Here is a 12,401-nt window from a genome sequence, read left to right on the forward strand (position 1 = left end):
CATTTAGTTCAGTGGGGCACAGCCTGGGAGGGAAAATCCCTTGATAAAAGTTTACCATGCAGTTGGGTGGCTGGAGCAGAAAAAGAATTACCTCTGTCTATTACAATGGATTCTGCATGAGCCCTCCCTCCTCCCCTCCTGCCTCTTCTGATATGACAGGTGGATCAAAAGAAAGTTATCCATATCCTCCAAGCCATGTGGACTTCTTTCTCCCCTTTCCTAAGAAAAGGTAGGATGAAGTTGGAAAAAATACCATTGTCAGTCCTGTACATTACAGTACACTCACAAAACACGTCAGTGGACTGAGTGGAATTCTGTATTAAACAGAAGAAGACACCAAAGACCTGGAGTAAAGGTAAAGACCCAAGTGTACTAGCCTAAAATAAAACATGACAAAAAATGGGAAACCATCCATCAGGAAAGTGTACTATGAGTGAGGACAGCAGACAGAGATCTCACTGGTTTTAAGTAGGATGAGAGCTGGAAAGTTTTACATCTGCTCCTGCAAAAAAGGTTTCTTTGGAGCTGTTTGAAGGAGGAGAGTGAAGGACTTTGGCAAGGGTGATATGGAGGCTTCTCCCAAATATATGGAAAAGGCACACAAAAATCCTAAAGGTGCTGCTAAAATGCAAAATAGCAAACACAGACCAGATGCAGGTGCTGCACTCAGGCTGCAGGGGAATGACATTTGGCTGTTAACCAGGACATCATATGAACCCAAGCAGCCAAAGAGGTGTTTTGCTTAGGAAAGAAGACATAGGGGGTTTTTCTTGAAAAACTAATTTTTTCTTTACCACGAACTATGTGCTGTTTAGCATCAGCTCTCTGTGTTATATATCATAGGATTTCTCTATGTTATCCTTTGCTGTTGTTAAGGATAGGTTCCTGTTCCTGTCACAAAACTGAAGATCACACACTTCATCACTTCTGGTAGCTGACATCACCGAGACGTCTCCCCCACCTCTTCCTTCTTCATCACGCTCTCCTCCCCCTCTACTTTCAATTCCCCATCTTCTTCCCCACATTGTCAGGACAAGCATGCTCCCCATTCCTCTTTCCTCCGCTCCAGACGTTTTGGGTACTTGTCCTGCCCTTTGGACCTCAGAGACTCTGTGTTCCTCCCATGGCATACACAGTCTGCAATAATCTTGCACAACATTACCTTCTCTGTAAACCAGAGATCTGCCATAGCATGCTAGTTGTGGTTGCTAAAGGCTGGGAAACACATAGAATCCCTTGCACCAGTCTATGGAAAAAGGTGAGATTAACTTTCTAAATACTCTCTCTTGCTAAAACTTCTTGTTTTACCACTTCTTTGGGAGTACTGGAGTGTTTTCAACCTCTAACATATTTCTTTCTTTCCTTCTTACAGTGTCATGGAGGTCTGCATATTCTTCCTTTGTGCTATGATATTTCTCCCAGGTAAAAGGCACATTTTTAATTGTTAAAACTATTTTGATTGTTTGTGTCCTGCTATGTGATACTTTCTCATCCACTAAGAAGCTCATTCCTTACTTAGTAGTATTAATCACTTCCATTGCACAACCAAGGTCATATAGCCCATGTGACATGTATTTAAATTGTGTGCAGGGACTCTATAAAATATATACAGTAAGTACTTTCTCTCTTCAACTTTATATCTTTACATTACACTTATTTTATGCTGCTCTTAAATTTTCAATTTAAATCTGTCTTTAAAATGTGTGTGTATCACCTCTGTGCATTATAGAGAAGAGCAGTACTAAACTGAAAACTGTCAGTTTGTTATGGGACAACTGGAGTTTGAGGCAGCCACAGAGATCATTTTGCAGTCTGGTGCTCTGGAAGAACAGTCAAAACTTTGCACCAGGAGAGAGACTGTAAATCTTCTCCTCCTTTTGAACACAGCAGTTTGTATCTTCTGGGACAGAGGGCTGCATTTCTTATTCCAAGAAAACACAGTCCCCCCAGAACACTACTTGTAATAATGGACACATGCATGGGGGAAAGCAGGAGAAAAATCATCCCTTGTGTAGCGCAGTTCATCCTTTCTTTGCATGAAGGCATAACTGTGTTTATTGACCATTTCTGTTAACAAGATCAGCAACAGAACAGTTAAATCTGACATTTACTCTGTCATTAAATTCTAAATTAATTACAGAACAGTTAAATCTGACATTTAATTTGTCATTAAACTTTAGATTAATTCTTCATTGAGACTGAAAGTGTTCACCTGCTTCTGACCTTCTGGTCATGCATTCCCTAGACACTCACATTTACCACACAGTGTATACTTCACAGTTTTTTGAAAAATTTAATGAGTTGTTATTTTCTTAGGAGAATTAACTCAACTTTTTAAACAGAAATTGTGCAACTATCTTCTTTGTGGCAGAATATCATTATATTCAGGATGCTGCAAGCAAGAATTGTTTGGATCTTTGGCCTGCAGATAAATCTTCTAAAATATAGATGCTCATGATCTGTGTGTGGTAGGCCTTCTTTGGAAAGTAAAATATAGGAAGAAAAATAAGAAACAGTTTTATTACCTGAACTGCTTATGACTAAATGAGTCAGTTTGAACAACTACATGTCCTGTCATTCTCCCTAGTGAGAGAATTTGTGTCTAAATGCTGGTGGTTTTATTTCCACTGTTGTTAAGTGTTGGATCTCTGAATGCAACTTGATATGCTTTTGTAGCTGGTGGAAATCTTGATTTTTCTCTCTCTCTGTCGAAGGTATTGCTGCCAATGTGCATCCAGTGAAGGCATTTCTCCATCACACTGTGCACCTATCCTGCTATTTTCCAAACTCTCAGAAAACTGATGTGAATAATTTAATAATCTTTTGGCAAAAAGACACTCATAAAGTGGTGCACGAAGTATATTATGGCCAAGAAAAACATGAGAACCTTAGTCCTGAATATATAAATCGCACCAAGGTGGACATGGGCAAATGGACCTTGCAGCTGTTAAATGCAGGAGTTGAGGATGAGGGACGCTATCAGTGTATTATTATGAAAAAAATAACTGAACAATCAACAGAGGTCATACACAAATCTGAGTGCTCACTGCACATCATTGGTAAGTAATCTCTTCCGATTGCCATCTGGTCTGTGAGAGTCTCTGTGGTTTTGTTCAGTCCAGAAATATGGGTCCTGTCTCCAAGCTCCTGAAATTGTGCCTGTTCTGGAGCAGAATTTCTAAAGATAGATAAGAGACTTGCTTCCTGCAAGTTTTATGGCTTTTGGGACTCTGGAAAATATACTTGTTTATTTGCATCTGACAAAGTACCTTTTATTAAAAGTAGCAGTAGTTATCCAACCTTACCAACACTGGTGGCAAATTAGAATTGAAACATAGCAAGATCTCTGCAAGCACACAGCTATTTTATGATCATATAAATCACAGGAAAAATAAAGAAAAAACAGCCCACATGGAGGAGTAGAAATTCATATGTTCAGCTAAAGGAAGACAGAAAATACCTCTGAAAAAAATTATATACATACATTGGTGAGATTCCACCTGATTTTTTTTTGCATCAGAGAATTTTTTGTAACCAGAGAAAAAGGCAGTAAATCTTTTAACAGGGAAATGGAAGTGAGGCACCAATGTTTTCTTCACATTTTCTATTTTTTTTTAAAATTCCTAATATATAATCCTAATGTTTCTTTATTTTAAACTATTCTGTTAGTAACCTTTATCTGTATGCCTGTGTTCTGTCTTCCACCATGGTAGTGCTAGTCATTAATAAAACAGCTTTAACTTGCACTGGTATTTTCAGGCTTCAGCATAATGTGAATTGAAAAGAGAACAGGCTAGGCGTAACAGCAGCCAAAAACAGGGTACCAGGACAATTGACCCTATATAGCTTTCTGCTACTAGCAAGTGTTCCCTTGATCTATAGACAGAAAATGTAGATTGTTAATTCTGATTCTCCCAGGATCTACTGGAGAAGCAGTTTCAGTGACATTTCGGAACTCAGAAACTCACAATGTGCACTCAGTATCAAGGCCCTTGGTTTAAGATGTGTAGCATCAAGTGCTCAATCAATTCAAACAGTTGAATCAGTTATCAGCTTACCCAAAATCTGAGCAACATATTACAGATATCTCACTCTTAGGACTAAAAGTCTTCTACACCATTTAAGGTTTAGCTTAGAAAGACAGTTTTAACAATGTGCTGTTGTCTTCCTTCCAAAATATTCTCTGTTCAATAAACTCCCAAAGGAAGGAGCAGTATAAAAACATATTTTAAAAATGTCAAGCCCTTTAAAATAATTAGATGTAAAATACAAACATTGAAATGTACCTGTGCTTACATACTGCTTTTTAATTAGAATCTCATATCATACATGGAGGGATTTTTGTAGTTTGGCATGTCACACTTAAAATGGCATAAGAAAAACTGAGGGCTGTACAAGTATGACAGGGCAGTCACACAAAGCTATCTAAATCACTTGGTGACAAAGCGTTCAGAAATACTGCAGTACCATCGAATACAATTTAAACATATTATTTTTATGTATTACATTAGTACAATAGATAGCGTGAAACTGTGTCAGAGGAGGTTTATGTTGGATAGCAGGAAAAGTTTCTTCAACCAGGGGGTGGGTGGTCAGGCACTGACAAGTTCCCCAGGGAAGTAGTCACAGCACCAAGCCTGAGAGAGCTCAAGAATAGTTTGGACAAAGTTCTCAGGCATATGGTTGTGACATTTGGGCATCCTTTGTGGGGCCAGGGGTTGGATTTTATGATCTTTGTGGGTCACTTCTAACTCAAGAGATTCTAGGATTCAATATATATGTTAGATGTATTTCATACAGCCACGATGACTTATATAACAACAGATCCTTCTCCAGAAAAAAAAGGAAGGCTTCACAGTAGAAAAGTTGGGCTCTTAAAAATGCAAGGTAGGGACCATGGCGACAAGCGGCTTAACTGGAAAATCTGCTATTGTGGCATGTCTGCAGTGCTTCCTCTGGATAGATCAATAAGGGAAGTAGGTGAGACTAGGGAAGCTGTTCAAAATGTGCACTACTCAAAGCATTGAGACTGAAATGATGTCACAAGAGAGACTTACAGCTGCTCATTTTAAAGGGGATGTTGAAAAACTGAAAAGTGTGGAAAAAGCTCTAGTGGAGTTATCTGAAAGCTGGAAAAAATACAGTCAACTAGAAACATTAAAACAACAACCTTACAACATAGAATAATCAGAAGAGTTTTGTTTCCAGAATGTGAGAACCTGAAATAAAGGTAAAATACTGGATATTAAAAAAAAAAAAAAAAAAAAAAAAAAAAAAAAAAAAAAAAAATAAAGGCTAGTTAATTAATTCAGTGACAGTCAGTGTCTGGAAGGAAGTAAGGCAGATGGTCACTTAAGAAAATAGAACAAAAGCAAAGTGATTAAGCCATTAATCACTTTAAGAGTGAGAAAAATATTAAGGGCTTGATGGACTGCTGTCTCTTGAGATATTTAATCTAATCCCAAAGCATTTTGGAAGACATGATCTTTAAATACAAAAGACTTCCTGAAATGTGCTTTTCTGTCAACAAACATAACCCCATATATGTAGTCCACACCCTGAATGCAGCCAGCATCACTTTTCAGCAAATTGAGGTTCCAGAAGCTATAAAAGAGAACTGCAATGTATATTCCACTATTTCCACTTGCTTACTGTCAATAAGATTGAAGCCCTTAAATCACTTGGATGTCGTGGCAAGTTTCATAGCCATGGATTACATTCTTGCTATCCCTATAAACTTCAAAGGAGAGAATAAATTCTCCAGGCCGGAAGTCTGACAGCAGACAGCTAAGCAAGTCAGACTTTGAGCTTTTCTGAGGGACAACTTAACTAAATTTTGAGGTCTAGAAAAGGGGGAGCTTTTTCAATTTTTAATTCATATCCATGGACTCTCTTGGGGGGATTTAAGTGACTAAGCTAAATCCTACACATTGTGTACTAGGATAGAGAAAATAAGAGCAACATCATGTTTCTTCATTCATCCATATTATGAATTCTCCAGGGCAAGAATTAGATCCTTGTTCCAACACATTGAGTGTGTGTGCAGAAGAGTGAGACCCTCTCAAGACTCACATTTTTCTAAGAACCCTTTTGTCTTCTCCAATATTTCTGCATATTGTCTTTAGTCCTATTGGCCCTAAAAAATGAAGCATTTGCAATGAAATCTTGAGTCTACTTCTTGAGATTTGTTTCTGACTTTTTTGGGAGGTTCTTTGGGTTTTTTTTTTAACTTGCTATGTGCCAACATAGTGGTCAGTATTATGTCTACACTCTCTCCTTCTCCTTTTCCATTATAGTCTATTATTTTCACTATGAACCTCTGACCAAACAAATCCTGGTTGAGAATATCTAGATTAATTAAGAGCGGGTATTGGTTAAAAGCTTCTATTTATCATTCATATTTTATGTTTAAATAGTTCTACCCATTCCTGTTTCACTATTTCTTGTATGGGAAACTTGGCTTTTTAAAGCAACAGGTGGGTTCTTCACTTATTGTGATGAGTACTCAAAAACACAAAATAAAAAACCCTTATGCGATAGTTAATTCCATCAGAAAAGTTAAGCTAAGAGAACCCTGCCACAAAGTGATGATGAATTATATGCTGCAAAATGTGTCCTTGCAATACTGACAGACACCGGGGATATTTCTACTTAAACGGCACTGCACTTTGAACTTACCCCATCTGGATTCTCTCAGATTAATTCTTTTTTTACATTTCCCAGTTAGATGTTTGTGGGTTTCCCCTTACCCATTCAGGACGCCAAAGGTAGGGAGCATTGTGGTCCCTTCCCATCTTCTGCTTAAGCTCTTATTTGCAAGCAGGCCAGATTTCATTATTCTGTGGTATTAATGTGTCTTAAAGAGGTGGGAGAAACAGAGGCCCATTGTCTGGCTGATGAGACTTGCATCCTTGAAACATCCTGAGAACAAGAAGCAGCAAGTCTACATACACACCAAAAAAATGCCATACAAATCCTTTCTTGGAATGCCCATTGTCTTCCTGAAGAAAGACTTGTTTCTGCCTGAAAATCTTAAATAACTGGCAGAGACTGTCACAAACGTGGTGTGGCTGGCTCATGATGCTCTGTCTTTGGTCTATTTCAGCCAACTATAGTAAACCTGAGATAGCAGAACTGCACTCCGGGGAACTAAAGCCCAACGGATACTTGAACCTCACCTGTTCTTCCAGTGGAGGTTATCCAGAGCCCAAGGAGATGACTTGGCTGATTTCACATGAGAACATAACACACAACAGTACGGCTCACATGGATGTCTCACAGGATGCTGTGACAAAGCTGTACAACGTTACCAGCAAGCTGAATATCCCAGTTCCTACAAAGAGCCCCACTAATATCAGCTGCTTGCTTCACCTTAGGGAGCAGCTGGGAAGCCTTGTCTCAGTCCCACTGGGCATAGGTGAGTCTCCATTTGGCCATTCCAATTTCTGCATGGGTAGGAGCAGGCAGTACTGCAGCACAGCTGATCAAAGACAGCAGCATGGTCAAGGCAGGGAATAACTCTAAGTAGGAGTAGAAGTTGGTTAAAAGGGTTGTAGGTTCTTTATCCCACTAAACTTCCTCCCTTTTCCACATGGGAAATCTTATTACAGCAATGAGAGGGCACAGAGAATGAATTGCTACACAACCAAGAACACAGCCCTATTGATCTCCTCCCTGGAAGATGCTGCAGTAGTAACAAAGCAACCAGTCTCTGGAGGTGACAGCTGTTGGGAGAGGTTGTCACTTCACAGAATCAGAGGACTGGTGAGGTTGGAAGGGACATCTGGAGATGATCTAGTTCAACCACTCTGCTCAAAGTAGGGTGAATAGGTAGCACAGCACTTTATCCAGTTGAATTTTAAACATCTCCTAGGATAAAGACTTCACAAACTCTCTCAGCAAACTTCTAGAGTTTGACTACCCTGATAGTAAAAAAGGGGTCTTTTGCTGGTTTAAAGTGCTTGAGCTGCTATTCTTAATCATTCCTTAGAAAGAGGCAGAAGGCTAAACACAAGAGTTCCATGGACCATATTTGGCTCACAAACTGCCAGATAGAGCTGACTTTAACTGTAAAGACCATGAAACTTGGACTAATATTAGAAGCATTCCTAGTGGTTTTCATAACATTTGGCAGAATTAAGTGCACATTCCAAGATGACTATTTGGGGATTTTTCTTCTCTGAAATTGTGTCTTTTTTCAGACACCTCATGCAAGAAGAAGCTGGGGACCTGAGTTCCATTATGACTTTACTGCCAGATTATCTCAGGGTTCCACATGGCTGATCCTTTCTTTAAACTAAAGCAGTATTTTATTTATCTTCTGGACCAGGAAAACTTCTTTTCACATTTTTTTTATAAGCTATGGCACAAGAACATCAAAATAAAGACAATTCCCATTTTGGTCATAGGTTCATTTGGCTTGCACATGTTTCTTTTAGACAATGCTGAAGATGGAGAGCTGTGCTTCAATTAACAGAAACAAGGAACCAAGAGGGAATGGTAGCATTGCAGGAAAGCTTACCAGGGTAGTATAAACATGCACCTTATTACTGCAGATGTAAATGAAATTTGCCACTTGTTCTGAAAAAGTTCCACACTCCAGTTTCCTTAATATAAATTTAGCTAAAGGGTTAAGTTATCAACACCAGATATGGCAAACTGCCCCTGTTGTCTTTGCATTCTAGGACTTTTAAATACTATTAAAATACACTCCAGAACCCTTCTAATGCTTGTTCAGCTCTGCACATCGCTTATTAGTCTTGAAATAGTTAAATTAGCTATAATGCTGAATCTTCCTCTTTCCTCTTCAATTCTTCTCTCCTCTCTGGCTTTATGAAAATAAATACCTGACAAACAGTGATGGTGGGTAAGAAACCAGGAACTCCACACAAACATATGTTTTATTTGGCAATAACTGAAGCTCTATCAGCTGCTAACCCTGCCAACCAAAACCTCAAAAACACAAAAACCAGAAATAGAGGGAAAGTCCTTTGAATTCCCTGCTACTTTCACATCCCTTAAAGCATTTCATTAGGCTTTGACCATCATTTCCAACAGACACCAAGGAGTAACATGTTCCAGGTTCTTCCAACTTGCACGGTAACACAAAGAAACATTGGCACCGTAGCTGCCTCATAGGTTGTTGTACCAATTAGATTGCTGATCTTTCACATGTTACCCAAACCTCAGAAAGAGTCCTTTGCTTTACTGCTGTTGAAGTGACCAGTAAGACCAGGTAATTTCACTAGTTATTGGAAAGGGAAATAAAATAATGAGGATAGTGGTTTATTGACTCTAGTAAAGCAAAAAGGATGCCAAGGGCCTCGACCTAAACTTCTATTTCATGTAACTTTGGGATAGAGTGTTTAAAGTAATTGTCACCAAATTAATCTTTGCTGTGTGTATCTCCTCTGTTTTCTTATTCAGAGATACAAGAGAAAGAAATGGAGCAAGCACAGATAAATTTCTTTGGCCCACTTATAGCTGTGGTTGTACTGATCATTTCTGCACTTCTTCTGGGTTTTGTGATATTAAAGAAGAACAGAAATATCTTGTCTACCAACCAGAGTAAGTTACTACTTGTCACTCAGCTCTACTGTCCCTCAATTCACAGCCTTTACCCTTTGTAATCATCCCTTTACCTACTTTAAAGATGCTGACAGAAAGTTAGGTTTCATGTTGGACTTGACTTAAGCTAAACTTCCTAGGACAATTTAGTTTCTGTAGTAACTTAGTCCATCCTGCAGCAAGTCAAAACATCTTTCTCCTGTCTCATCCTGGAATCCAGTTCTCCCTCTTTTTTGTGCTCTGTGAGACTACCATGGCACCAGCTTACCACCTTTTCCAGTAGTTTCATCCTTCTTTTTTTTTTTTCTGAGTTTGGGGTAGATTTGGCTCTTAAAGTCATTGAACTATATAAATCTTTCTTGCCTATCAATACTTATAAGAAAGGTGGAGTTGGGGCAGGGATGAGATGAACTTACATGAAGTTCACGGAAGGATTTCTGTCATCACAGAGTTGAACATTGCTCCACCACAAGCTGCCCAGACACTGGGATGAAAGAATCATCTTGTACTGAGAACAGAACTTGATCTTGCCATTTCATTTCTCTATTTTGTTCCAAGACTAATTCTCAGCAGTGCAGGGTTTATTCAGTACTGAATCATGTTGACATCACAATCTATTTTCCTTGTAGCAAGAGGGAAATGCATTCCTCAGTCAGTCCTGTTTCCCTATACAGCCAAGGGTCCTGAGCCCCACCTTGTTCTTTTCTCAAATTCTAAGATAACTGGACATTTACTATCAACTCCTTTACAGCTCCTATTTTTCACATTTCTGTAAATCACATATTGATCTATTCTAGGTGTCAGTCTAGCAGTCTAGAAGCTATCCAGCTTGAAACTGAGGCCATCAGCCAGACTGCTGACTGGGAACCACATCTGCACCCAGCAAAGCATGAGATCCCGTGTTTTTAGAGGTCCTGCCAGAACAAGAATCCTTCCCAGAAGTCCTGCAGAACAGCATGCAACACTTTTGTGTGACAGCTGAAACCTACTGCCCAGTGTTCTCTGCTTTTATTGTTGCTCCAGAATGGTAGTAAATGGTAGTAAATGGTAGTAAATGGTAGTAAACATGATGCTCTGCCTGTCTTCATGACTACCTTTTTGTTGTATCTTTTATTATGCACTGTGAAAATGTAAAATCCTGAGAGTCAATGGAGAAAGGAGAGCTACATGGGTCACAGAATATCTCAGAAATAGAAAGAGTTAAGGCACAATCTGTGAATCATAACCATCACTGCAAACACCACCAGAGGTAAGCTATTGCCCATAAATCATAGAATCATAGAACCATAGAATAGTAGGATGACTTGGGTTGGAAGGGACCTTAAAGGTCATCTAGTTTCAAGCCTCCTGCCTAACCATAAGCCGTAAAGGCTTTCAGCAGAGCCACTGTGGCTTTGTACCAGTAACTTCCTTGTAAAGCTTCACATCAGGAAGAGGAACTTTGGAGCACATCCCTGCTTTCTAAGAAAAGTCATAGAATTCCTATCAAGAATTTGAATCTAGAAATAATCTAAAGGAAATACTTGCTTTAAACATAATTGGTGATTAACTTCTTTTTTTTTTTTTAACATCATCCAAACTTAATATACCCAGACAGTTAATACTTCCACACTTTGTTCCTCTGTATTCTGACTGAGAGTTGTAAGAGTTGCTCAGGTGGATGCAGGGATAGAAAATGATAGCATGAGGTATCATATGTGTGTATATCTAACCATACAAAATTAGGCTGAGCAGATAATGAAAAAATATTACATAAGTCATGTTCCTTTTTGGTTGACTATGTTCTTAATTTTACTTCAGACCTTGATGATAGAGCAATTTATACACTGTGGTATGTTCAGCCATAAGAAGGAGTTTTATCCTTCAGAAAAGATCCTTTGTTTTGCTCAAAATGTGTCAGTTCTCCAATCTTGAATGATCTCTGCACTTTATATTCTTCAACAGCACTGACATCTTTCCAGAGGAAGAATGCAGCAGAACTGAGACAAAATTCTTCTGATATCTTGATTGTGTCTGTAGGTCTGACACTTTAAGAAAGAGCAGGGACATTAGCATCATATTCTTAAGACAAATTTCAGCTCAGAGTTGCAGTCTGGAGCCATAAATCTCTACAGTTGTTGGGTAGAAATATTCTTTTCTGTTAAATGATGAGAGTTGCTAGATTCCACCTCAATTTTTACTCCATTTTCAAGTATGTGAGAGAAATGCCTGTCCTTTTGAGTTAGCTAAACTATTTGGGAGTCAATTTATTAAGATATTACACTAACATTCCAAATGTTTTCATTCAGATTAATATCATTCAAATGTTATTAGAAGGTAAAGGTTTTAATTTTCTGTAAAAGTTTATACTTTCTAGCAAACTTATTTAATGATGGATTAAAACATATGTCTTTTTCGGTGTTGCTGTTTTTATTCTCCTTCCGTTAAAGCATCATGTTAGGGAATACCAACATTTGGTTTTCTCAAGGAGGAAACATTTCCAAAATTACTTCTTGGAAGCAAATTAATAAAAAAGGTATTGCTGCAATGACTGAGAATGGCACAACTGGAGGTTTCATATGTTCATCCGTACATATGTACATATGATATGTACATCAGCAGCTGTAACTAGTGGGAAAGGCAACATGGTGGGTTAGGTGTATCCTTTGAAAATTCCCTGCCATCCATAATTTGTTCCTAATTGGTGAAGTTGTTTGCTTTCTCCCTTGCCATCCCTCTACTTTAGGCTGCCAACCTCTTTTTATTAACTGCTCAATTTCTCTACCTCCTCTATTCTTTCCCTTAAATCAAACCTAATTCTTTCCTGCAGGTCAAGATTTAAGGGGAAGAAAGCA

The 12,401-nt window shown here is 38.6% G+C and overlaps 1 protein-coding gene across 1 annotated transcript; it reads left to right on the plus strand.

Annotated features, from left to right (window-relative positions):
• Positions 1–1,140: 1,140 nt before the first annotated feature.
• CD86 (CD86 molecule) lies at positions 1,141–11,882 on the plus strand. The gene is made up of 6 exons (XM_041463906.1): positions 1,141–1,258; positions 1,373–1,422; positions 2,715–3,059; positions 7,106–7,417; positions 9,427–9,567; positions 10,365–11,882. The coding sequence occupies exons 2-6, from the start codon at positions 1,377–1,379 to the stop codon at positions 10,382–10,384; spliced, it is 864 nt and encodes a 287-aa protein (XP_041319840.1). The 5' UTR covers positions 1,141–1,258; positions 1,373–1,376; the 3' UTR covers positions 10,385–11,882.
• Positions 11,883–12,401: the final 519 nt, after the last annotated feature.

The sequence above is a fragment of the Pyrgilauda ruficollis genome, unplaced genomic scaffold (assembly GCF_017590135.1).
Source record: "Pyrgilauda ruficollis isolate IOZ18807 unplaced genomic scaffold, ASM1759013v1 scaffold17, whole genome shotgun sequence".
In the NCBI taxonomy this organism is placed as follows: domain Eukaryota; kingdom Metazoa; phylum Chordata; class Aves; order Passeriformes; family Passeridae; genus Pyrgilauda; species Pyrgilauda ruficollis.